This window comes from Sturnira hondurensis, unplaced genomic scaffold (genome assembly GCF_014824575.4).
Source record: "Sturnira hondurensis isolate 20B ecotype Veracruz unplaced genomic scaffold, ASM1482457v3 Scaffold0018525, whole genome shotgun sequence".
In the NCBI taxonomy this organism is placed as follows: domain Eukaryota; kingdom Metazoa; phylum Chordata; class Mammalia; order Chiroptera; family Phyllostomidae; genus Sturnira; species Sturnira hondurensis.
In genome coordinates this window covers 3,531,153-3,557,020 of record NW_028091156.1, presented here as the reverse complement: position 1 = coordinate 3,557,020, position 25,868 = coordinate 3,531,153, and the positions used below count along the sequence as shown (strand labels likewise).

General features: G+C 50.3%; 1 protein-coding gene across 1 annotated transcript in view; it reads left to right on the top strand.

Moving 5' to 3' along the window:
• DNAH14 (dynein axonemal heavy chain 14) overlaps positions 1 to 25,193 on the top strand; it is a 171,867-nt gene extending 146,674 nt beyond the window's left edge. Inside the window, exons 70-84 of the mRNA XM_037069365.1 lie at positions 1,561 to 1,797; positions 3,923 to 4,008; positions 5,064 to 5,220; positions 6,525 to 6,735; positions 7,503 to 7,605; positions 11,151 to 11,378; positions 12,847 to 13,044; positions 13,868 to 14,067; positions 15,658 to 15,818; positions 16,839 to 17,035; positions 17,870 to 17,982; positions 18,876 to 19,015; positions 23,775 to 23,938; positions 24,424 to 24,570; positions 24,978 to 25,193. Of these exons, the coding sequence (XP_036925260.1) occupies positions 1,561 to 1,797; positions 3,923 to 4,008; positions 5,064 to 5,220; positions 6,525 to 6,735; positions 7,503 to 7,605; positions 11,151 to 11,378; positions 12,847 to 13,044; positions 13,868 to 14,067; positions 15,658 to 15,818; positions 16,839 to 17,035; positions 17,870 to 17,982; positions 18,876 to 19,015; positions 23,775 to 23,938; positions 24,424 to 24,570; positions 24,978 to 25,193 (2,558 nt within the window). The remainder of the gene's footprint in view (positions 1 to 1,560; positions 1,798 to 3,922; positions 4,009 to 5,063; positions 5,221 to 6,524; positions 6,736 to 7,502; positions 7,606 to 11,150; positions 11,379 to 12,846; positions 13,045 to 13,867; positions 14,068 to 15,657; positions 15,819 to 16,838; positions 17,036 to 17,869; positions 17,983 to 18,875; positions 19,016 to 23,774; positions 23,939 to 24,423; positions 24,571 to 24,977) is intronic.
• Positions 25,194 to 25,868: the final 675 nt, after the last annotated feature.

The window sequence follows — 25,868 nt, the reverse complement described above, 5'->3', positions numbered from 1 at the left end:
GTGTCCGAGATTCTACTGCCCACGTTTTCTCCCAGGGCTTTTATGGTTGGTGCGAGCCTAACACCGAAGTCTTTAATCCATTCTGGGTTTATTCTCGTGTGCGGTGTAGTTTCGGTTTTTCAGCACACACCTGTTGGACATTCCCACCACTGTCTGCCGACCAGGCTCTCTTCGCCCATCGCATGTTCTGCCTCCTTTGTCGAACATGGCCTGACTGTAGAGGCCTGGGTTTGTTTCTGGGTTCTCTGTTCTGTTCCGTCTAAAAGGCCCGCGTGCAGTGGAAGGAATGCGTATTCCACTGCTTCGGAGTGGACTGCTCTGGAGGTGACAGTGAGATCCCTCTGGCGTCGTGTGTCACTTAGACTGCTGCCTCCTCGTAGGTTTTCTGTCTGGAAGACCTGCCCACGGGTGTCAGTGGGCTGTTAAAACCCCCGACTGTGACTGCATTACTGCCAGTCTCCCCTGTATGTCCATCGGGGTTTGCTTCTCGTATTCAGGTGCTCCTGTGCTGGGTGCACAGATGTTTACAAGGGTTATGTCCTCTGGTTGGATTGCTCCCTTTATCATTATGTAGTGTCCTTCTGTGTCTCTTAATATAGCCTTTGTTTCAAAGACTGTTTTTTCAGATATAAAGGTTGCTACCCCAGGTTTTTTTTCTCTTTCCATTTGCATGAAATCTCTCTCTCCATCCCCTGACTTTTAGCCTGTGTGTGCCTTTCGGTCTGAGGTGGATCTCTTGTAGACGACAGACACACGGGACCTCCCTTGTAGGTAATTAGCTGTCCCTCTCCTGCGCTCTTAAGATTCTCCGGTCATTAACCTTTGCCATGTTAATTAGGGTGTGTCTTGGAGCGGGCCTCTTTGTGTCCATCTTGTTTTGGACTCTCGGAGCTTCCTGGACTTGTAGGTCTTGTTCCTTCACCAGATTAGAGAAGTTTTCTGTCGTTATTTTTCAAATACTTCTCGATCCCTTGCTCACTCTCCCTTCTCCCTCCGGTGTCTCTGTGATGCAGATGTTAGGCTTTGTGTTGTCCCAGAACGCCCGCTGATGGACAAGTGGGTGAACCAAATGTAGTGGATACATACTGTGGAGTAGTATTCAGCCTTAAGGAAGGAAATCCTGTGATATGCTGCAACATGGATGAAACTTGAGGACATTATGCTAAGTGAAATAGGCCAGTGACAAGGCAAATACTTACACGAGGTGTCGAGAGAAGTCAAATTGATAAAAAACAAAAGGTAGAATGGTGATTACCAGGGGTTGGGGGGAGGGGAAAGGGGTTCTTTAATGTGTACGGAGCCTCAGCGTTGCAGAAAAAGTTCCAAATACGTTTCACCACAACATGAATATACCTAACACTTCTGAACCGTACTCTTAACATGGTTACCATGGTAGATTTTCTCTGTTTACCACAATACAAAAATTGCCCTTTGTGTAATTAACTGTCACACAGAATCACTTTTCCCCAACAGCAGATGTTTACTGAGCACCTGCTTTGCAACGCGGGAGTGGGGGCGAGGGCCGGCTCTCCAGCGGACTTGCCCCCCCTTCTCCACCAGGCTGGTACGAGAGGCTCAGGGACCAGCACCTCCGGTGGCTCTCGGGCCCCAGGTGGAAGCAGTGCCAGCACGCCAGCGGCCAGCTGGAGCCCTTCGCCCTGCTGTGCGAGTCCCTGCTGTCCAACCCGCCGCAGTGGGACGCTTTCAGAAACAGCGAGGCTGTCTATGTTCTGATGAGCAGGCCTTTCCCTTCGGAAAGCTTTTCGCCGGAGGAAGGTAGGAAATCATGGGAGGAGAGTAAGCAAGCACTCGGTGTTTCCATCCAAGTCGATTATGTCTGTGTCTGTAAGATGATCCAGTTGTAAGTGGAGTTCAGTATCCTATGTCATGAAAAATTGAGGCAGAACATTACCATGCCGCTGGCGCGTCTTGCGTTCTCTGATCCTCGCGATGGTCGTGTGAGCTGGTTGGTGTGAGCGTGGACGCTGCTGACAGAGACTCCAGTGAAGTCGAGACGTCAGCGGGGAAGCCCCCCCACCTCCCCCACCCCCACTACTGTTTCCTCAGACCGCTAGGCTTTGCTCCTGAATCCGGACAGGCCTGCGTATACAAAGATGTGTGGTTTATAGGACTGGGGTGTTTTCTATTTTTATAAAGCAGGTACGTGTTTTAAAATCACATAGGAAATAGAACTTACTGTAAATGATTTGCTGTTTTTAGTGTATCTTTTCCTTTTTTTCCCCCCTCCCATTTTGAACTCTGCTCCTCGCTTCCCCGGCCACCTCCACCCACAGCGCCCGGGTTCAGGACACCACCTAATTGGTTGTGTCTTCTCCGTGTTGCTGCCAAATTTCTGCCACAGCCTCCAACTGTGTTTCCAGTTACGCTTCTGCGATGACGTCGACAGCGTGACACGTATTTCCTTGGCTTTTGTATACTTTTTCTATGGCAATAGTTTCTGCCACGTGGCTTTTTTTAAGTCCACAATAATTTATACTCCCACCAGCAAAACTCCCATTTTCCAACAGGAGTTTTGAATTTTTTAACTGTTGCCAATCTGAAAAGTTTAAAGTGCTCTGATCCAAATGTCCCTATTAGCTAAAAAAACACCTTTTCAGATGTTGGAGTTGCCTATTCATGTATGTAGCTCAGGTTTCTACTGGATTATTTATCTTTTTTGTCCATTTGTAAAAATCCTATCAGTCTAAAAGATGATTAACTTTTTGTCTTGTTAAAAAATACGAACCTTTTTATTCGAGTATTTTCCAAAATTTGTTATCATCTATTGGATTCCTTTATAGTATCTATACCACACAAATGTTTAAACGTTTGTCTAGTCAGTTATGTCTATTTTTTTCTCTTCTAGCGCTTCTTGCTTCCCAGTTTTCATTAAGACATTCTCTTCCTCTCTTAGAGTTTTCTCTCTGCACCGTTACTGTTTCATTTTGTTGCATTTTTCCTACTCAATTTTGGATTCATCATGTATTATACTATGAGATGGACTAATATCTTTTATTTAAAGAAACTTTTTACCGACCTGTTTTGTAAAGTGAAGCTCTTTTTATTGTTCAAATAACCCTCAATTTATCAATTTTTAAATAATTTTAATGTCTCATGGACTGTTCTAAAGATGGACAAACCTATTTTAGTTACAATCAAAAAAGTTGCATTTAGACACATTGGGGAAACGGAAGTGGGAGGGAGGCGCAAATGACAGCCGTAGCCGTGCCGGTCAGCGCCGAGCGCCAGACTTCCTGGCCCACGGGAGCATGACCCACAGGAGTCTGCCGACGTGCCGAGAGGGATCTGGGTTAAAAAATTTTTGTGTATAATATGACGTTTTTCAAAACCTTGACAGTTTTGCTGCATTTTCATTTGATGCTCATTTCCCATAAGTAGAGTATGAACATAAATCTCTGACCTCTAAAGTTCCTAGTTTATACAGGGTGGGGCAAAAGTATGTTTACAGTTGTTCATGTGGAAAATAATGCAGGAATTAATCAATAACGACACAAGAGTAAACTCTGTTCCGCACACTCACACCTGTACCTCCTTTTGCCCCACCCTGTATTCATGAGAAGAACAGCCCCACCCAGGAACAGGTTCTAAAGTGTTCGCTAGGCCCGGCACTGCTCGTCTGTGTTCTTCAGCTGCCCATCATCTTGTTAGGCCAACTCCACAGTCTCGTCCCCAGGGCCAAATTGAAACTAAGTCACATTAACGCCTACGTCCTCTGTGAGTTTAAGGACAGGTAGTGACACTGCACCTTCTATAGAAATAAAGCTCGCTTTACAAGAAGCCTGGCATGTTGTCAAAACATCGCTTCACGACTTTATAAACAAAAACTTTCATTTGTGGTGTCTTCTAGTGATCCAAAGTATTTGATTGTTAATCTCAGCTTCTTTCTCTGAATCGTGTCTAGCTGAACGTTTGAATGAAAATGAGGAATTGTGTAGACCTGTGGATTTTCCCTGGGAGAGACTCACTCCATTTCAAAGACTTATTTTGGTGAGATGTGCTGTGAGCCGGTCGTGGCGTTCGGAGTGTTCTGAGCACTTTGTCGGCAACCAGCCCTGTCAAATCTGAAACCGTAGGAGCCCCAGCTGCCATTCAGAGGGAAGCACCTACTCTCCACCTGAATGTGTCCTTTCGTGGAGGGAATCCAGGGAGAGTGACGTTCCCAGCAGCCCTCTGTCCCCTTTGTCACCCCTCCCTGGAGAGGAGGAAGGGCTTCCAAGATGGGCAGTCTGAGGGACAAACTCTGTGTGCCCTGGCCAGCTCTTCCTCCCCGTCCCTCGGGGGCCCTGCCTGCCTCCCAAAAGCACACATTCCACTCTGCTGCTTAGCTGTGCTGGAGTGGATTATTGAGATGGCCGTGGCGTGAAAATTCGTGGCTGCAACAACATTACGGGACTGTAAAGCCCATGCTGCCTTACCTTCTCCCAGCAAGCTCCAGGCATTTGGGTTTATGAGCGTAGCGATCCTACCTTCCAAACCCCCAGTCAGAAGGCATGGGCTGGGAAAGTACTGAGTGGACACAGAGAGAAACTGAGTTAGAATATTGGAAACTGGGTCTGACCTGTGCGAGTCAGAAATCGAGATTGCCACACAAGAGATTAAGTTAGAAGATACTAGAAAGAAGGTTCAATCCAGAGAAGACCAATATCACAGAGCTCCATCGGGCAAGGCCTCTGTCTCCATTGCTCAGCCGATTGGACAGCAAAGAGAGAGGAAGGTGACAAGGAAGGGGCATGTGGTCACAGTGACAATTTCCAGGGCTATTTGGAGCTGCTCAGAAAAGAGCCAGTCAAATTGAACTCAACCGAAATCCCATTTCTTCGACTCCCCCCATCTTTCTCTCCCACCTCTCAGAAAACAAGTCCTCAGATTAAAAACCAGAACAGTGGGAACTTTTATAAATGCTGCCTTGGTGGGTGGAGCGACGTGGGAGCCGGCAGCAGGGGGGTGACTGAGGAGCGCGGTCACCCGTGAGATCTCAGGGCCTCCCAGGGACGGTGCCCACACCTTATCCCGTCCCTCTTTCTTCCCGGTTTTTCTTTCAGATAAAAATCCTTAGACCGGAACACTTACAGAGTGCAGTGAGGACGTTTGTAACTGAGAGACTCGGAAGTGAAGATATTTGCAGAAGTGGACTAAATTTGAAAGAGTCGTACAGGGAATCCTGTGCCAGGACCCCCCTGGTGCTCATTCACGCGCATGGTAAGCCGCCCGCTGCCGGGTAAGACAAGGGCGCATCTTGTCAGAACACGCAGGGTCATTCTGTGTTTAAAACACGCTCCCATTCTCATGTGAGCATTTGGGAAAGGGACAGATTAAATTTTTTTAAAGTATATTAAGAACAGACCTTTCTAAAAATGTAAAAGAACAATGAGAAATAAGGCTTCCCAGATTCACATGTATGGGAGAATTTATCAGCACTCTCTCTGGGCAGAAAATATTCCCAAGCACTTATTATTTGTTAGAAAGTTACGATTTCCCTTGCACTTATTAACTGTTTTAATTAACATTGACTCATGAAAAATACATGTGTTATAAAATAAACTCTCAGAAACTGGTCCTGCTGATATTGGGCCAGCCCTTATATTCCACGAAACTGCCAATGCTTTTCCTTTTCTTTCTTGTCTTTGACCTACAGACCCAAAGCAAAATAGTTTCTTCATTCATCTATTGTTCCTCATCATCTCCAAGTCAAACATGTGTTTAGAATTCACCACTTTCAAACTTCAATTCTTATACAAGAAACTGTATGAGAATTTGGGGCAAAAATCTCGTCCAACATGCCTGCACCTGGAGGTTTCTCAGCTGGAACCCTCCCAAGGCTGGGATGCCAAACTCATTTTCCCCGGGGGCCACATCAGCCCCGAGGTGGCCTTCAAAGTGTCGGATGTGACTTTAGGACTGTGTACCTGTAACTGCTCCTCAACCAGGAGCAGGGAGCTTGGCACTGCCGCCGGGTAGAAACCAGGTGCCGGGCTGGATAAAACCAGGCGGAGGGCCGGGTGCAGCCCAGGGGCTGTGTGTTTGCTCTTGGGCTGTGGAGCCGCAGGCTCTGTGCCCGGTGTGTTCCTGACACCTGGGTCCATTTCTCAAGGACAGAGCCCTAGGTGGCAGCCAGAGCTCTCGCTCTCGGGAATCCATGTTCTAATGAACGGGATGGAAGAGAAGAACAATCACACAAATGTTAGCAAACTTGGCTGCCAACACCTACTCACAAAACTTAGATGGCCGTAGCTAGCAGCAGGAGTGGCTAAAAATAAAGCATCTTAGCCGGTACACAGCCCACCCGGGAACACTGGGGTGCAGCTACAGAGGAGGAAGGGACAGGGGAATTGAAGAGGTTAACCCAATGGAGTGGCCGCCGCAGGTAGGTGTTACCGTCCCCATCGGTTGGAAAAGCTAGGTGACCGCTACCCCCGCCACCACTCAAAAGTGCTGAACTGTATTTGTGAGGAGGGAACCGAACGAGCTCACAGCTGTGTGGACCTCTCCCCATTGCTCTGCAGGGGTCGACCTCACCGACACCCTCCTGCAGCTTGCAAAGGAGCTAAAGGGGACCACCCAGCACGTGACCACCTTGTCCCTGGGCCACGGCCGGGCAGCGAAAGCAGAAGACCTCGTGGCAAAGGCTCTGAGCAGGCCAAAACACTGGGTCTTCCTCCAGAACTGCCACCTCGCGGCGTCCTTTATGCCAACGCTTTGCAGGATTGTAGAATCGTAAGTGACAAGGTTCACCCACTAGTTTTAGCATCCACGGCAATTTGACTGAATTATTACTGTATGATTTGCCGATGGTGACTTCCAAACTCTGCAGTTCCTTCTAAATTAACTGAGTGATTCTACTATGAGGAAAGGATTTTCTTCTCCCCGGTTTATCTATCAGTTTGTTCGAGTCGGTGTGGACTCAGGGGCTCCTGCTGCACTCGGTGGATTATGACCCATTACTGCGTCACTTAGTCTGATGCTCGGTCGCCCCAGGCAGGACCACAGGCTCTCTTCATTTTCTTCTTAAACTGTCTCCCCATCTCACCCCTGGTTTTTGATGAGCATATCACGTTTGTGCTTAGGGAAGCACAAAACGGGTTTTTTAAAGATTTTATTTATTTATTTTTAAAGAGAGGGCAAGGGAGAGAAAAAGGGAGGGAGAGAAACACTGACCAGCTTCCTCTCGCCCTGAGTCAACCGGGGAACAAACCTGCAACCCCGGCAGGCGCCCCGACTAGGAATCGAACCGGTGACCTTTTACTTTGCAGGACGCCCCCCACCCAACTGAGCCACACCGGTAAGGGCCCAAAACTAGTTTTTTAAAATGAGAATTAATGAGTCTTGTGCAACATGAAAGTTCTTAGGATAGTCCAATAAGGTCTCTGATCCTTAAAATGATTTCTAAGGTCCCTTAAAACATTGAAATGCTGTGATTCTTAGAACATGTTGGTGCGGTTTCAATTTTTCACACCCGAACCTAAACTCTTTTTATTTCACAGGCTTAGCAGTCCAGATGTGACGGTGGACCCTGAGTTCAGGCTGTGGTTAGGCTCAGAGTCGGATGCCTCCTTTCCAGTCGCTATTCTTCAGAAGAGTTTAAAGGTAAGGACAAAGAGTAACAGACCTTGACACTGACCGAGGATCAGCGTTGGAACAAAAGTCATCTTGCGTTCATAATTCGCACTGAAGAAGACAGTGCTAACTCTCGGGTGCTAAATTCGCTCCCCACACTCAGCCCTCTGCCGCAGACCTGGAGGGACGCCAGAGCAGTAGCAGGCAAGACCCCTCCTCTCACGGGGTTCACAATGTAGACGTTTGTTCTCCCGACAAGGTCCAGTTGTTACAAACCAGAGTGTGGCATGAGTGCCCTCCTCTCGGCCCCGGCTGCTGCAGCGCCGTCCCGCCCCGGCGCCCCCTGCATCACGGTGCGCTGTGAATTCTCTGCAAAGGGGCTGGCAGAGAGCAAGCTGAAAATGTTGCGTATAAAGTCCTGTGACTTCTCCTCATCTCGATCATTGAGTGTGAATAAGTGCCAAGACGTGGTCAGTTCTGTTCATTAAACAAGTGTCCGATTGACCGAAAGTTGGAGTCCTAACAGCAAGGAAAACATTTCTGATGTGGCTGTAGTAAGTAAATGCATAAAACTTTACGAGGTGTTCCCTGTACCTCGTCTATGCAGACAGAGATGATCATGATAATTTGCCTGTAAGAGACCCTACAAGTGATTAAGGCAAACACTAACACCCCGTAAAAATGGGCAACGGACACAAAAGGTCGATAGATACATGAAGAAATAAAAATTCAGCCTAGAGATAGCAGAGAAATGCATATCAAAACAATGAGACACCGTTGGTAGCCCATCAAGTTGGCAAAGGTAAAATATCGTTCTGACATCATCAGGAAGTGTTAAGGATCCTGCGCAAGGACCGCTCTCACACACGGCTCATAAGCTCGTGTCAGAGGGATACTAATGCAGGAAAGAAGGTACTTTTGCAATTTATGTAGAGTCTTATAGTTTCATAGTTTCACCAGGTGACCCACTTATAGGAAAAGACCAAAAAAGTACGGTCTATCTAGAAGACAGAACAGTATGTTGCCACCAACAATAAAATTCTAAAGGAACAATTAATGATATGAGAGCATGAAATGATTGTAAAAAGCAGGATGCAGAAATAGGACATAGAAGATGATAGAAATTTTACAGAAGAATCAAAAGAAGGAAAGTATCATACAGAAGCAAAGATGACCAAATGTCACCTGCAGCCACCCCTAGAGGGCGCTGTTAGTGGTCCTGGGGGCCCAACACCGCGTGTCACTCCCTGTGCCGCTCTGCTGGAGAGGCCTGGAACCTGCCCTTCACTCGCCTGTGTTTCACACTGGTGACACGGGATCCACACATGTGACACCTCAGGACACCGTGGGAATTACAAAAACCCAGAGACCAAGTGCCCGGGGAGGATTTGTTAACGCCCCCCCACCCCGCCCCTAGCGGAAGCCTCCCTCTAAATCGGTCTCAAAGGGGGAGGCACCGCTCTGCCAGCCGGTCACGTTGGCTCCAAGTTTCACCAGGGGCGTCCCTCTCCCGCGGTCCGACCCCCACTGTGCACACATGGGGTACACCGGCCCCCACTGTGCCTCCCCGTGGGCACCGAAGCTGCTCTGTGAATAAGTAATTAGTCTGATCCTGAATCCAGAATCTCATGTCCGTGTGTCCACACATCCACGTGTCATATCTGCGTACCCACACACATTGACACGTGTCATGATACATAGCCACACAACTTTATATAAGTGTACACACGCACACACAGATGTGTTCGTGCCGTACGTGTGTATACGGAACCTGTGCGAGTGAGGGACACCTCAGACCCTCACGGCCACACGGTCAACAAAGCCCCCAACCGATTCTCCCCACTTCCACCTTCTGTGCCCCTCACTCAGTTGTCCTAGTGACGAAGTCAACCAAAGGGAATTCTTACATTTTTATTTATTTTTTAGTAATTTATTTTTACTGTATTTTTCCCATTACCATTTATTCTCCTTAAACCCTCTTCCCCCTCCCCCTCTCCCCACAGTCACCACTCTGGTGTCCATGTCCGTGAGTCCTTCTGTGCTCCGTCCCTCCACCCCACAGAACTAAGCCCCCTCCCTGACTGTCTCTGTCTTGCTTGTTACTTCAGAGTGTTCATTAGATTCCACGTATGAGTGAAATCATATGGTACTTGTCTTTCTCTGACTGGCTTATCCACTTAGCATAATGCTCTCCAGGTCCTTCCATACTGTCGAAAAGGGTAAAATTGTCTTTTTTACGGCCAAGTAGTATTCCATTGTGTGAATGTCCCACAGTTGTTTCATCCACTCACCTACTGATGGGCATTTGGGCTGTTTCCACACCTTGGCATCTGTAAACAAGGCTGCAGTGAACACAGGGGTGCGGCTATTCTTCTGAACTCGTGTTTTGGGTTTCTTCAAATAAATTCCCGGAAGTGGAATTGCTGGCTTAGAAGGCAATTCCGTTTCTGATTTTTGGAGCAGTCTCTCCATACTGCTCTCCATGCAGGAGTGCTCCCCTCTCCACACCCTCACCAGCACTTGTTTGTTGATTTATTGATGGCGGCCACTCTGACAGGTGTGAGGTGATATCTCACTGTGGTTCTAATTTGCATCTCTCTGGTGATGAGTGATGTTGAACATCTTTTTATATGTCTATTTGACCACCTGAATGTCCTCTTTTGTGAGAAGTAGCTAGTCAGGTCATTTGCCCATTTTTTAATTGGTTGTTTGTTTGGGGTTTTTTTTGTTTGTTTTTTGATGTTGAGTTTTATAAGTTCTTTATAAATTTTGGATAGTAACCCCTTATCAGATGTACTGGTAAATGCTCTCCCATTCTGTGGGTTGTTTTCTTATTTTGTTGATGGTTTCTTCTGCTGTGCAAAAACTTGTTAGTTTGATCTAATCCCATTTGTTTATTTTTTCTTTTGTTTCCCTTGCCTAAGGAGATATGTCAGCAAGAATATTGCAACAGGCTATGTCCGAGATTGTCCCATCTATGTTTTCTTCCAGGATTTTTATGGTATTGGGTCTAACACTTAAGACTTTAATCCATTTTGGATTTATTTTGCATGTGACATGAAAAAGGTGGTTTATTTTAACTTTCCTGCATGTATCCAATTTTCCCAACACCATTTATTGAATACACTGCCTTTAGTCTATGGTATGTTTTTGCCTCCTCTGTCAAATGTTGACTATAACGGCATAGGTCTGTCCCAAGCTTTCTTTCTGTTCTGGTCCATTGAGCTATGTGTCTGTTTTTATGCCAGTGCCATGCTGTTTTGATTACTATTGCCTTGCAGTATAGTTTGCTATTAGGTCATGTGATTCTTCCAACTTTGTTCTTCTTTCTCAAGGTTGCTGTTGCTCTGGGGGCCTTTTGCAGTTCCATATAAATTTTTGGAACAGTTGTTCTAGTTCCAAGAAATGCGTCATTGGTATCTCGATAGGAATTGCCCTGAATCTATAGCTTACCACTGAGTCTCGAAAAGTTCCATCCTCAGCTAGTTCTCTCACCAGTGCTGTGCGAGAGGCGCCCCCGGTCCTGCTGCCGCATCTGTCTTCATATGCTGCTGTTTCCCACATTTGTTTTAAAGGTTACAGTGGAGAGGCCCGTAGGATTGAAAAGTAATTTACTGAAGATGCTTGGATACAGTGGGAGCGGAGAGGTGACGGAAGCAATATTTGAAAAACCCGACTGCGGACCCTGGTGGAAAAAACTTTTATTCGGCTTATGTTTTTTCAACGCCGTGGTCAATGAAAGGAAAAAATATGGAATATTTGGATGGAATATTGATTGTGAATTTAGTCCTTCAGACTTCAAGGTACGTATGGTGTTTTCAAAATAAACACGAACAAGAAATAAATAACAGCCTAATACAAACTGAGCGCGTTTTTCCTGGTAGTATGGGAGTGAGCTCTGTAAGTGAAAAAAAGGGTGTTTAAAAGAGCGGACTTTGAAGCCAGCGGTTCTGGAATCAATTCACCTCTCCACTACCTTCAGCTCTGCAAGTGTTTTCTGCGCCGGGCAAGCTGGTTCACCTCCCCGGGTCGCTGTGTCCTTGCCCGAAAGCAGCAGGGCTGGAGAGGGGAGGGCAAGCGTCAGCACCTGCGTTGAAGGCAGTTACAGGAGGCGGACTGGTTAACGTAGGCAGTGGGCCGTTCCCGACACGGACACATCACTGCAGAAGAGTCTTCCCTTGCCCACCCGAGGCGAGACAGAGCTCCCTGACCCCCCGTGGGAGGAAACGCCCCGCGCATAGCCCTTCTGTACTGTTCGTTGCGTGGAACTGCCCTTTGTGCTCCCCCACTGCAGCCTGGTTGCCTCGTTGCCACGGCAGACATGTGGTGCCACCTGCTTAAAGGTTCCCCGGGGCAGTTTTTCTGCCTGCGGGGTTCCCGCATGACCATGGCCTTGACTGCCCGTTCACGTCTCTGTTCCAGCAGATGCCCGAAAAACTTCCCGAGGAGAATCCGGATCCTGCCTCTGGCTATCTGTCACCTGGGCCCACCTTAGATGGGCACCCCTTCCATCTCTTCCCTGCCCTCATGGGGCCTTTCCGTTCCCACAGAGGCCTCGGGCTCATGCACTCAGCCTGGCAGAGCGTAGGCATCGGCCCCTAAGCAGGACACGATGAGGAACAGCTGCATTCTGGGCACCTGTCCAGACCTCACTCCAAGCTTCATCAAGGGCAGACAGTACATTGGTAAAGAGAACCAGCCGTGCCGTGTAGGAGACGAAGGGTCACCGCGCCTTTGGTGTGGCAAACGTCAGAGCAGCTTTGCCGGCGGGAAAGAAACCGCCCCGTTACTTTTCCTTCCCGTGCACTCTCGGAAAAGGATCTCGCTTTCTCATCTATTTCTCGTGCTCTTTCTCTCTTTGGCTGCCAGATCTCTTGGATAGGTCATGTTTCTCGGGCTGCCCTTGCGGCTCAGGTCCAGGTTTGGGGGGCTCCCCGCGACAGTAGGTGCATCGGAGGAAATGCATGTCGGGGTGGCTCTGGTCAGAGTGGCAGTGCCCTTCGGAAATGCTCCCGTGGCCCGCCCCCGCCCTGCGGGGACAGGGCGTCCCTGTCACGGGAGGGTCTGTGCCCAAGCACACTGTCCCACTGGGCATCAGGTCCCCGCCTCATCGACAGGGCGGTGCAGAGACCCGCCTGCCCACCCAGCTCCGCGGCACTAGCAGCCGGGATTTCTAGGCTGCTGTGTGAGAGTTGTTGATTTTGTGTCCAAACATCAAAGTGAGCTGGAAACACATACTGAAATAGCGAAAACTGGTGGGTTTTTTTAAAGGTCGCCATAATGGTGCTAGAAAACGCCCTGACCCAGCAGTCGGCCGTGCCCTGGAGGATGCTGCGCTGCCAGATCGGGGACGTGATTTACGGGGGCCGGGTGACCGACCCCTGGGACCAGCAATGTCTGAACATCCTCCTCTACAAATTCTGCAATCCCGACATGCTGACAGGCGACTTCAGTTTCTCCAGTGTGGAGGTGAGAGAGGAATCGATGTTCCTCCGTGACTAATTTCAAACTAACTACTGGTGAAGCATTTAAAATCCGCACTTAAATCAGTTTTAATGTTCCCTTCTCGTGGCTTTTATTAACTTGCAGTGTTACAAAATTAACTGACCATTACTGTCTCGATCACTGTTTTGTCCATCCAGCCCCTGCTCCCCTTGCAGAGCCTTTAACCTGCCAGGGCTTGTTTCCGCTCCTGACCAGAAACACACACAGCTGATAAACCAGGAGAAACAGCTGTCTTCCTCCCATTGAATAGCTTTCTTTTCTTTTCTTTTCTTTTCTTTTTCTTTTTTGTAAACTTATTTCTTTTATAACTGGGAGTTTGTAGCTTTTGACCACATCCACCCATTCCTGAGTGGTCCGTTCTTAAGCTCTCTCTCTCTCTCTCTTTCTCTTTCTCTTTCTCTTTCTCTTTCTCTCATTGATTCTGTAGGTTTTACTGAAGTAAAAAGATCAGTTCAAGTGTGAGTGTGTCCACTCTCTAGGGGACACTTGACTGAGGCATCGGGCCACCGGCGCAACCCTAGACAGAAAGACAGACAGACACACCTGTCTTATCTGTCTGTCTTTCCTCCTCTCGCGTCCCACCGAGGACATCAGCTGTGCATGTCTCACAGCTGCTCTTTCCAGGGCAGTGGCCCCCAAGGTAGCTTTTGATAGAAATATCTAGAACACACCATCTACAAATAAGAAGAGCCTTCTGTGTAAAATGTCATGGGCAAATACTGTCTTCGTGCATTACTGAAAGTACATACCTCGGTAGGCAAAAAGTGATGTTTTTTAAAATTTTCAGCTCCGTCAGCCAGTGCCAGAACCTGCATGCATGAAGGATTACGTGCGCATTGTCCAGGCCTTGCCAGACGATGACCCTCACGAGCTTTTAGGGCTGCACCCCGAGGCCATGAGGGGCTTCAGGGAGACCCAGAGCCAGAATTTCATCAATCATCTCATTGCCCTGCAACCAAGAGCCACCCCAGCCAGCCTCATGATCAGGTAAGACTCCCTGTTGTCAGTTAAATTTTAAAACGTATTATTAAAAACAATTAAAACATCCCTTTGAAGAGCCGTAGTACAGAATTTATGGAAAAACAGAATCTAAAATTATGCTTTAAAGACATAAAACCTGATTCTCCAAATGACTCAGAAGCCAGCGTGTACACACGTATGAATTACCAAGCATGTAGTAGGTGCTCAGTAAATCTTTGCTGAGTGAGTCATCTAACTGGTGAGTTGTGTTTTTAAACAGTTTCTTTAAATGTGAAAAGTCATTTACCTTCTACAGGACAGGGAAGAATAACTGTTGTAAGTCAGAGGGCAGCATGGTCAGTCAAGAGGGAGGGAGCCTTGTTTTTTTTTAAGATTTTGTTTATTTATTTTAACGAGATGGGAAGGGAGGGAGAAAGAGAGGGAGAGAAATATCCATGTGCAAGAGAAACATCTATTGGCTGCCTCTTGCATGTGCCCCAGTCAGGGACCGAACCCGCAATCCAGGCATGTGGCCCTGACCAGGAATCAAACTGATGACCCTTCACTTTGTGGGACAATGTCCCACCGACTGAGCCACACCAGTTAAAGTCCCCTGTCAGTTATATCTCCTATTAGCTCCTTGTCTGAGGTCACGCTGCCTCGACATCATTTTCCAGCTTCTCCCTGAGTGGAGGCAGGTCTGCCCGGTGAGGCTGCGCTGAGACTCCAGTGGTACAGCACGTGCCCCCCGTGTTCTCGGGGCTCCTCAGCCTGTGACTGTAAAGTACAGCCGTGGTGGTCGATGCCCTTGATGGTGCCAAAGGGATCATCCCGCCCCTCCCTGCCCAACCCTGGGAGCCACTGGGGGTGGATTCCACAGAGCAGCCATACTCTTGACATCAGACACAAAGCAGGACGACAAAGCAAAGACACAGGCCACTTGCCGAGAGCTGTCACCTGGCTGAGAAGCCACATGCATCACCATGGCTCCCGGCTTCTCACTGACTGAGGACAGCGCCCCCTGGCGGTGTGACACCTGGGGCGTTTGTTGGGAAACCAGTGCCCAGCAGCGCACAGAGCAGCCTGGAGCAGGGGAGCGAGGGAGAGGAGTGTGCACTCCCCACCCGTCCTCCCTGGGCCCTGGCGCCCCCTCTTCACCAGGGTTCTAAGGAGCTCCCTCCACCTCGGTGCCGGTCTGCACGCACATGCGCTGTCCTGCCGCCGCCACCCACTGAGCGTGTGACAGGACGTGGTGCACACGCAGGGACCTGGCCCCCAGGCGAACGACCTGCGAGGCGACCTGAGTGCACTTGGCCTGCTGGCCACCTCTCTTCCCTGCGGTCTCGGTGTTTCCTGCATGCAGACGAACTCAGATGGCAAGGGTTTCACAAGGAAATCTGAAGAAAGCGTCAAAAACGCCTATGTCCTTGCAGATGTCCAAGGGGCACTGACCAGTTTTCTCATCTGTGAAACGTGATGGACGCCGTGGCCCCCACAAGGCTCCCTCTCATGGCTCTGTGGTTCTGTCCCTCAGCGGTGTTCGCCTCGGGCGGGACTGCACTCGGTAGGGCCCCCCACCCAAGGACACATGTCACCCCCTCCTCCTTCCTTTCGCAGCCAGGAGAAGAGCGAGGACGAACTGGTGATGGCAATCGTATCTGACTTGCTGAGGCGGCTGCCGCTGACCGTGGAGAAGGAGGAAAGCACGGGAACTCAGAGCACGCTGAAGAGCATCATGTCAAGCCCCTTTTGGGAGTCCCTTTGTAAAAGTCTCAAAGGTGAGCACGGGGCCTGAGCCTCCCCCGTCCCCACAGCCCCCTCAGCAGAGGACGCGGGCACCGGAGGACGGGAGCGTGGAGCAAGACAAAGGACACCACAGCAGTGAGGGGGCCGAGAGCACATGGAAAGCTAGATCCTTGCTCCCTCTCTCTCCCAGTTGGAAGCCGAAGAGCAGAGAAGAACATGACACTGGGGGTTTCTTTGGTTTTGGGGGGCGGGTTTGGAGGGAGTGTGAGAGATGGCCCCACGACTAAGAAGGAAGGAAATAACCATTGTAGCAGCAGAAGGCAGCAGGTGTGCTCGGGAAACTCTGAAAGGCGTGGAGGCCCCTGCTGTCCTGGCCTGTCTGCCTCGGGAGCCGAATCAGGGCAGGAAGGCCCAGCCGGCTGCTGATGCGACCCTTGAGGGCGGGAGCAGAGGACAGGGGCGAACCTGGGCGTCCAGGGTCAGCTCCAGGCCCAGCTCTGAGGCCCTGAAGTTTTGGGCTGCAGTAAGTTGCCCAGTGAAATTCTCAAGGTCCACGTTTTAACCCTTTAAAAGAGATTCGTTGGGGAACCAAATGTTGATCGATAGTCTATCTGAACAGCACTCGCTGCATCCAGATCGGGGCCTGGTAAAGGCAGCCCGCCTGCAAGCTAACAAGATTTTCACCTGGTTTTTAATGGGTGGAGGAAAAAAGAGCAGTTTGTGACACATACGTATTACAAGGAAATGGAATCTGAGTGCCCACAAGTCAGGCCGTGTGGGCTTACAGCCACGCCGTCCTTTTTCCTGCCACCTGTGAGCATTCACGCCGAGGTGCGGGGTGGGGGCCAAGGGGGGGCCAAGGCAGAGTGGTTGTGACCGGGCAGCGTGGCCCACAGAGCCGAACCAGTGACAAGCCGAACCAGCGTGGCCCTTCCGCAGAAAAGGGTCTTCAGCTCCTGGTCTAGACCAATGAAATTCCTCTCACTTCCAGCCCCTGCGTGTCTCCATTTTATCTGAAAGATATCATAATTTTATCTCTTGTTTTGATCCAGGCTACGACCCCCTTATCCACTGCGTCTTGCTAGCCTTTTTGAAGCAAGAAATGGAACGATTTGATAAGTTATTATTTGTTATCCACAAGTCTTTGAAAGATCTTCAGCTTGCCATAAAAGGAGAGACCATCCTCAGCCACGACCTGGAGGAGACGCAGGAGTCTCTTCTGAAGTCAGTGGTGCCGCCGCTGTGGCAGGTAGGAGGCCATCATGGCCTGTGTCCACTCGCTCGGTTGAAACGTGGGTTCCAGTGACAGGGAAGGAATACCACGTACCCCCGAAAGATGCCGCCATGGTACTGGTGTGAGTACCTAGTAATAAAATCTCTTAGAGAAGAATTTGGCAATTCTCCTTAAATAAATGTATCGAAGAGCTGTTTGTCACAGGATTGTTTATGATAGCATAAAGCTGAAAGTAACTGAGCATCTATTCATAAGAATCTCATTAAATTATGTTACTGAGATACGGAAAAGATCCCTCAGTTGTGTTAAATGTTTTTTTAAGCTTCAGGAAAATGTCACCTTTAAGGACTATGAAAGTATATATATACTTACATAAAATCCATGCTTGTATGTCCCTATACGTGCTTAGGAAAAGGGGTACCTGCTTTAGAGTCGAGAAACCCAAATCAGAGTTTGGAGAGAGCCAACAAGGCGGGCCTCCAGGAGGCATTCGAGGGGAGAGGGGACGAGGGCAAGTCCACCAGGAGAGGGGCCAGCTGGAAGGGGCAGCTGGCTGGGGCCCAGCACCAGGCCAGCCGAGGGCTCAGGCCAGCTCTGAGTGTAGCTGGCTGCAGGCCCAGGCCTGCTGGGAGCCAGGGACCACAGGGAGCCGGGCCACTGTGTCCAGGGACGTGGGGGAGGACTGGTGGCTACATTTCTTTCGTAAAGTAGGAGTTGGGAGTAAGGTGGGTGTACTGGCTGCAAAATTTGGGCCTCCCTTGCCCCCATCACCCCCAGCAACCACTGATTTCTGTAGGCCAGAAAAAATAATCTGAAAAACATTCGGTGCCTGTGTCTCTACCCTAACAGAAACACGCCTACAGGTCGTGTAAACCCCTGAGTTCCTGGGTTAACGATCTCATCCAGCGACTGAATTTCTTCAACACCTGGGCCAAAATGGCTTATGGGGAAATACACCATCGGTATGGATGAAAGCCGTTTTACGGGGCTTCCAGGTTTTTACTTCGAGCTTAGTGGTTCACAACAGAATCTCTCATGTTTGACCTGTTGGGTTCTCACAGCAACAGGTGAAGTAAGGAAGGAGTGGGCCGGGGGGGAGGCAGGATTCTCATCTTCAGTTTAGGGTGAGGAGATGGAGACCTGAGAAGCTGAGTCTGATCCAAGGTCACTGGGCCGTCAGAGACAGAGAACCAGAAGCAGCACATCTCTGCTTCCATTATTCCGCTGTCTTGTGAAACTAGCGGGGGCGGAGGGTATGAAAACAAATAAGAATCAGCTAACATGTAAGTTTTAAATGTGCTTAGTACGTAGAACAGAACAGTTTGAGAGGTTGGAAAGCAGTCAGTTAGCCCTGGCTGAGCGCCTCGTAGTGCGCGGCACATCTGAGTGCTTTCCTCCAACTGAGTCGCTGACTGTCACAGTGGCCCTGGGATCCGGGTCTGGGGCTGCCGGTTGTCACTGTCCTCGTTTGAGAGGTGAGGAAACTGAGGCACAAGCACATGAAGTCGTCTGCCCGAGGTTCCACCACTAGAAAGCGGAAGGAAGGACTGAGATTGAAACCCGGAAAATCCGGCTCCCCGGCCTGCGCCAAAGCGCCTGTTAGGCCGCGCAGCGACCAGTGAGCGTTGCTGCGGCGCTGCGGTCTGGCTCCGGGGAAACAGCCCCCAGGGCTCTGCAAGGCCCAGCCGGGTTCCAAGGCCAGAGCTGGGCTCCAGTCCAGTCCAGGGCAGGGTTCCCGAGCTGGGGAGAGTCGGAGATGAAAAGGAAAGGAGGACACTAGGAGGGGCTGGAGGAAATCGCCCCATCATAGGAGCGTGCGCGTTAACCACCCACCCCGGGGCCTGCCCTCCAACAGGTACATGAGATTTATCACATCTTCGAAGCGACCTGTTCCGTCTCTTCACCCCGACCCGAGACGTCCTGTGGATGAAGAGAGTAAATGCTTGGGAGGGTTTCCTGTGAAATACTGGCTCCCAGCTTTCTTCTTTCCACAAGGTAAGCCTCAGAGCCAGGGCCAGCCCCATCCCTGGCTGGGGAAGTTGCACCCAGTCCCTTCACCACCAGTCTCTCTCCCCTTTCGAAGGAGAGGCCCATAGGATAGCTTCAGCGCCCCCTACAGGTATCAGGGCCTCCTGCGTGCAGTCTCTGCCCCCGCCCCTCCACTGCCTTCCCTCACTCCTGTCTCCTCACACCTGCACCTGGGCAGGTGTCTCATTGTCTCAACTCCAGGCCATTGGTTTTATGATGTCAAAGGCCTCTACAAGGGCTTAGTTCTGTGCCTCAGCCATTTTCCTTTATATATTCATTTAACAAGAGTGAATGAATGAAGGTTGGCTGGGTCCTGGGCCCCACCTGCTCGGCCCAGGCGCCCAGCAGGAGAGACGGGTGTCCAGCCCTGGGGTCAGAACAGTGTGTGGGGGCGGGAGCCGTGGGAGTTGTAAAGGGCGGCGCTAGCCTGCAGGCTCCGTGTGGGCGGGGCCAGAGCTGGGCTGGCTCCTTCCCGTACCCCCCCAACACCTCTGGCCGCTCTCCACACACATAAAACACTCTCAATAAATTTGTGAAGAGTGAATGGGTGAACTCCTGAATGAATGTGTGAATGATCAAATACTTCAGAGCATGAAACAGGGGGACCTACCCTAAGGATCAGGGAAGCCACTAAAGAAATAACTTCTGAGATGAGACTTAAAGCCATCAGTTAGGTATTATCCAGGTGGGGACAGAATGCTCAGAAAATAATCACCACCTTCACATGGTACTTCCTTGGTGCCAGGCACTGTTCTGAGGACTTCATATATACGAAGTCATGCAGTTCTCAGAACAGCCGTCTGGATTTGTTGCTATTATTATCCCTGTTTTGGGAAAAGAGAATCTTGACAGAAGTTAAGTAATTTGCCCAGAGTCACAGAGCAAATAAGTGACTAAGCTAAGATTTGAACTTGGTCAAACTTGGAAATTCACGTGTCACCGCTGCTCAGAACTGGGAATAGCATTCTCGTTAGAAACCGTTTAAAGGCCCAGAGACGAGGCAGAAAACAAGCACAGTAGTGGAACCAATTGCTCATTGCGGCCAGAGAAGGACCCAGCAAAGGGAAAGGTGCAGGAAGACGCTGGCGGAATGGGCAAGGGCCATCTCCTGGGGCCGTAGGAGACGCACTCAGGGGATCTACACCTTGTGGCCGTGGGAGCCACGGGCGAGCTTCAGGCTGGGGACGTCATGGCATAATGGGCGGGTGGGGCACGGGGACAGAGAAGCGCAAAACCGCAGTCTGGGGCCCAGTCCCTCCGGAGCCTGCTGTGTTGTCCAGGCCAGAGCTGGGTGGTGAGTGGAGGAGGACGTCGGTGGTGAGCAGGCGGAAAGTAGTCCACTAGGGGACCTTCGGGAGTCAGGCCCGTGGGACTCCACCTCCCAGAGGGCGGGGCAAGCGGGAGTGGGCGTGGCTCCCGAGTTTCTGGCTTGGAACACTGAGCGGAGGCTGCTGTCCGGAGGCTGATGTCCGTCACCGAGGCAGTAGAGGCATGGAGAGCACAGACTGAGGACGAGGGGCAAGGTGACGGCCATGTCATATCTGAGGTGTCTGGAGGATAGGAACATGACAGTAAGAGCCGGTTGTCCTGGCCGGACCTCAGGCAGATGGTCACTGAGTCCCTCAGGTGAGAGCACAGTGTGACAGCTGCTGCCGCAGGGACACAGCTGGTCCCAACGCGGGTCTTGTCTCCTGGAACCTGCCGCCCTCTGAGCAGCTCAGAGGAGGGCAGGGTCCCTGCGGCCTGTGCCGGTAGAGGTGGCCTCTTGGGCCTTGCAGACTTACAGGGAAACTTGGGAACTTTAATCAAAGGCAGACGGCATGAGCAGAGGCAGCGAGTCGGACGCACTGTCTCAGTGGCTATTTCGTGTAGCAGCGGGGGAGAGAAGGCATGCCAGTGCGGCGGGTTTGACTGCCCAGGTAGGGAGACAGCGGTCCACTCTGAGCACAGGTGCGGGGGGTTCTGGGCAGGGCCTCTACACAGTCAGGAAGCGAGATGCGATTACTAAACTGGCGATTTACGCAGGAGGAATCAATCACGGGGGAGAGGGGCGGGTGGCAAAGAGAACAAACAGTTAAATTGTGGTAGGTATCTTGACATCAAGATGCAGAATGCAGGGCCCTGGCTGGTGTAGCTCAATGGATTGAGCGCGAGCCTGCGAACCACACGATCACGGTTCGATTCCCAGTCAGGCCACATGCCTGGGTTGCAGGCCAGTTCCCAGCAGGGGACTCACGAGAGTGAGCAACCATACATTGATGCAACCATACATTGATGTTTCTCTACTTCTCTCCTTCCCTTACCCTCTAAAGATAAATAAATAAAATATTTAAAAAAAAAGATGCAGAATGCAGTCCGAACTTGGTTAAGCTCAACAGGGCAAGTTAAAGGCTCATGAATGGGAAGAATGCCAAGGTTCTGGCACCAGGTGTGGCTGGGTCCGAGTAGTCAGTTGTCCTGTGTCACGCTCAGCCCGCCCCCTCTCAGCTGTTTCCACTCTGCGTTGGTTCGTTTCTGCTGCACACAGCCTTTCTCCATGAAACCGGGGAAAACACATTAGTGAGTCTGGAGGAAAAAGAGCCTGCCTTTCCCAGTGTTCGCGTGTCATTTCTTTTTCTTTTTTCTTTTTTTGTTAATTATGCTATTACAGTTTTCCCAATTTTCTTCCTTGATCCCCCTCCCCCCTGCACCCCCCAACCCTCCAGCATTCCCCCCCTTAGTTTGTGCCCATGGGTTGTACATAGAAGTTCTTGGAATTCTGTTTCGTCTACCATTTTGACCTCTCCTATCTATTTTATGCCTACCAATTAAGCTGCTTCTTCCCTGTACCTTTTCCCCCTTATTCCTCCCTTCCGCCTCCTCACTGAAATCCCTCCCTGGGATGTCCAGTTTTCTGATTCTGTTTCTGTTCTAGCTGTTTGCTTACTTTTGGTTTCATTGTTTTTCTTTTTTTTTTCAGGTTCATTTATTGATAGTTGTGAGTTTGTTATCATTTTACTCTTCATATTTTTTATCTTTTTTCTTAGATAAGTTCCTTTAACATTTCATGTAATAAGGGCTTGGTGATGGTAAACTCCATGAATTTGACCTTATCTGAGAAGCTCTTTATCTGTCCTCCCATTCTAAATGAAAGCTTTGCTGGATAGAGCAATCTTGGATGTAAGGTCCTTGCCTTTCACGACTTGGAATACTTCTTTCCAGCCCCTTCTTGCCTGCAAGGTTTCTTTTGAGGAATCAGCTGATAGACTAATGGGAACTCCTTTGTAGGTAACTCTCTCCTTTCCTCTTGCTTCTTTTAGGATTCTGTCTTTTTATTTAATCTTGAGTAACTTGATGATAATGTGCCCCGGTGTTTTCCTCTTTGGGTCCAACTTCTTTGGCACTCTCTGAGCTTCCTGGACTTCCTGGAAGTCTTTTTCCTTCACTAGACTTCCTTCCTATATTTCCTTCACTAGATTGGGGACGTTTTCCTTCATTATTTGTTCAAATAAGTTTTCAATTTTTTGCTGTTGTTGTTCTCCTTCTGGCACCCCTGTAATTCAGATATTGGAATGTGTCAAGTTGTCCCAAAGGTTCCTAAGTCTGTTTTTTTTTTTTAATTTTTGTTTCTTCATTCTGTTCCAGTTGGATGTTTATTTCTTCCTTTTGTTCCAAATTGTTAATTTGAGTCCTAGTTTCCTTCCTGTCACTGCTGGTTCCCTGAATATTTTGCTTTATTTCATTTTGGGAATCTTTCATTTGTTTTTTTCATTTTTTGACCAAGCTCAATCAGTTTTGTGAGCATTTTGATTACCAGGGCTTTGAACTCTCTCCATCAAACTGGTTGGCGGTCTCCTCATCGCTTAGCTCTCTTTCTGGAGTTTTGCTGTTCTTTCATTTGGGCCGTATTTCTTTGTTTGGCACACCTGTTAAGTGGTAAGGGGGCGGAGCCTTAGGTACTCACCAGGGCGGGACAAACCTCCTGGCTACGCTGCCTGTGGGGGAGGGGCCGAGAGGGAACAATGCAGCCCCCGCTGGGCTCTAGCCCACCTCCCAGCAGGCTCTCCTGTGGGACTGGGAGTTTCTCCCTAGTGCACAGCCCACTCTGACTCTCGGTTTCCCCGTAAATCAGCCTTGCCCACCCTGTCGGTCCGCCGCCACACCGCAGGCGCTCTCCATTCACTGCCTCACTGGTCTGGCTGGTCTGGTTTTGCTTGACTGTTTCAATTCTTTGGTGGTCAGTCTCATGCAGTTTGATTTTCTGGCACTTTCTGGCTGTTGATGGATTTTAGATTGGTTGTTGTCCTCCTTTTGGTTGTGGGAGGAAGTGAAGGGTTTCTGCCCATGCCTCCATCTTGGCCAAAACTCCTCCACGTCATTGCTTGAGAGACTCTGACACACATGGATCTTGAACTTGCCCTTGGGATCCATCTTTGATGCCAGGAGGATAAGATACTATACTCAGCCAAGCTTGGGTCAGAAGTGGGTGAGGTCCCAGGAGTTATAGCCCCTCTACACCCACAACGAACATGGGGGGGACTCGGCCTACAAAAGCCACCCAGCTTCCCCGGGAAGCTCAAGCAGTCGCTGAGACCATCACCAAGGCCCGAGGGCAGCAGCTGGATTTACACTGCCCTCCACCCACCTCCTGTGTTTCCTGTCTGTCTTCTCCAAGCCCCTCCCTCCCCATGAGACACTGGTGGTGTAACAGTCCCCTGGGACTCACAAGGGGTGTTTTTCTCCACAGCCTTCCTGACTGCTGTGCTTCAAGACTACGGAAGGTCCCGAGGACTCGCCATGGACACCCTCACTTTCACCCACCGCGTGGTCTCGGACACCACCGAGCGCAAAGAGGAGGAGCTCTCCATCGTCATCCAGAAGGAGCTCAACGTCGTCAGGACAGCTTTCCAGGTACCGGGTGCTTGAGAGATTAGATCGCTCACTCCTGCATCGGTCATTCATTCACTCACTCACTCACACACACACACAAGCAGTCATCACTTCCTCAGCAGACCTTTACGCGGCACTGGGCACGAGCCAGGCCCTGTGGCCGGGTACTGGACAGGCAGCACCCACAAGGCACAGTCCCCCTTCGACTCCAGATGCCATCAAACTTCCTCTCCCACTCTTCCCAGGGGGAGGGAAACAACTATACAGGGTGTGGCAGAAACAATGTTAGTTATGCATACACAAAACCCAGTTTATTCGTGTATTACTGCTACTCACCTTGGAACCAGGGGGCGGGGGGGGGAGACTTTGCCCAGCGCAGGGATGGTCCCTCCCTGGGCCAGAGGGGAGCAGCCCACCCCCTCTGTGCCTGTCCCCGGGGCAGCTTATGTCACAGGCGGGGTGCAGGCCACCCGGGACCCCGTGACAGCACCTCTCTCTGATCTTAGGCTACGGACGCCACGCACATCGGTGTCTGTGTGTTCGGTTTGTTCATCGAGGGGGCAAGGTGGAATCCCGGAGAAAAGGTCCTCGAAGACTCGCTGCCTGGCGAGCTATGTTGTGACTTCCCCGAAATTCACTTCTTGCCCACAAAGGTAAGCGCCCGAGTGTTTATCGTGAAGTCTTGAGCCTCCTGCTTTCCCAGCCACACAAGCGTCCCTTCTAGTTCCACACCCTGTGGCCTCACCAGGGAGCGTTGGTAATGATAGTGCGCTTCAGGCAGGGAACACTCAAAAGAGCCCCAGTACTGCTAAAATCTCAAGTTCATGCTCTGCCAACATCCAACGTTGTTTCTCAAGAACATGAACTAGAAAGCGCTGGCACGTACCCTCTGAAATGAAACCCCACAGGCCTGCCTCCGAAAGCAGTTCCACGTAGACGTTACGCCTGACCTTAAGGGGGTGAATTTCTCGCAGACTCCTCCAGGTCTAGCGCATAGCAAATGTGAGCTGCTGGTGTGTTTGAACTAAGCAATGTGACTATTGAATTTCTTTTTTCCAAGATTTCCACCGAAACACCAAACACATCTAACCGGACAGACTCAGAACTCTATACTTTTGAGTGCCCAGTTTATCAGACACCTGAGAGGTTAAGGACTGCGACAAGCACCGGTTTGCCCTCAAACTTTTTGATGTCGGTGTATCTGCCCACGAAGAAACCTCCCAGTCACTGGATCACCATGCAGGTCGCGTTGCTATGTGAGAAGAACGAGAAATAACCTTGCAGCCCCGGCCCACCCATCAGATTTGAGCCTGGAACCAGATTTGCGTTTCAAGACACCCACATGTAGTGACACCCCTAATAAAACCCTTTGTGTGTTCAGCCAGGGGCAGTCTCCTCCTTCCGCCATTCGGGAACACGTCAGCACGTGGGGGAACCCTCCAGCTGCTGTTCTGAGCAACGACTCTGCACCCAGGCTGGCCTGCAGGTGAGTGTGCGTGTCCTGGGCTGCGGCCGGCAGGTACCAGGGCTTGTTTCTGGGAATTTTTGGTCGCGAGAAGTGGTTTCTACAGCTGCAGACAGTAACACACACACGCGCGCGCACATATGCACGGAGGGTGGCTCTGGGAAGCACTTCGCAGTCCTGGGGCCTGGCCGCAGACCCCCGGCCAAGGGTGGCCTTCCCTCACAGAACAGCCTCGTTCTGCCTTCTCCCCCCACTGAGCACTCACGAGAACGCCTACCTAACCCTCAGACCACCTCCGTCCGATGTTACACCTGCCACGTTTTACACACGTGGAGGCTGGTGCCCCCAAACCTGGAACTAGACTCCGTAACAGCCATGGACAGTAACATCTGCTTACTGTTCTGTCTAGGAAATCGTACTGCCTGAAAGTAACAGTTGAGTGCACACAATGTTACGGAAAAGCATTTTAAGGACTTAGTCCCTGTC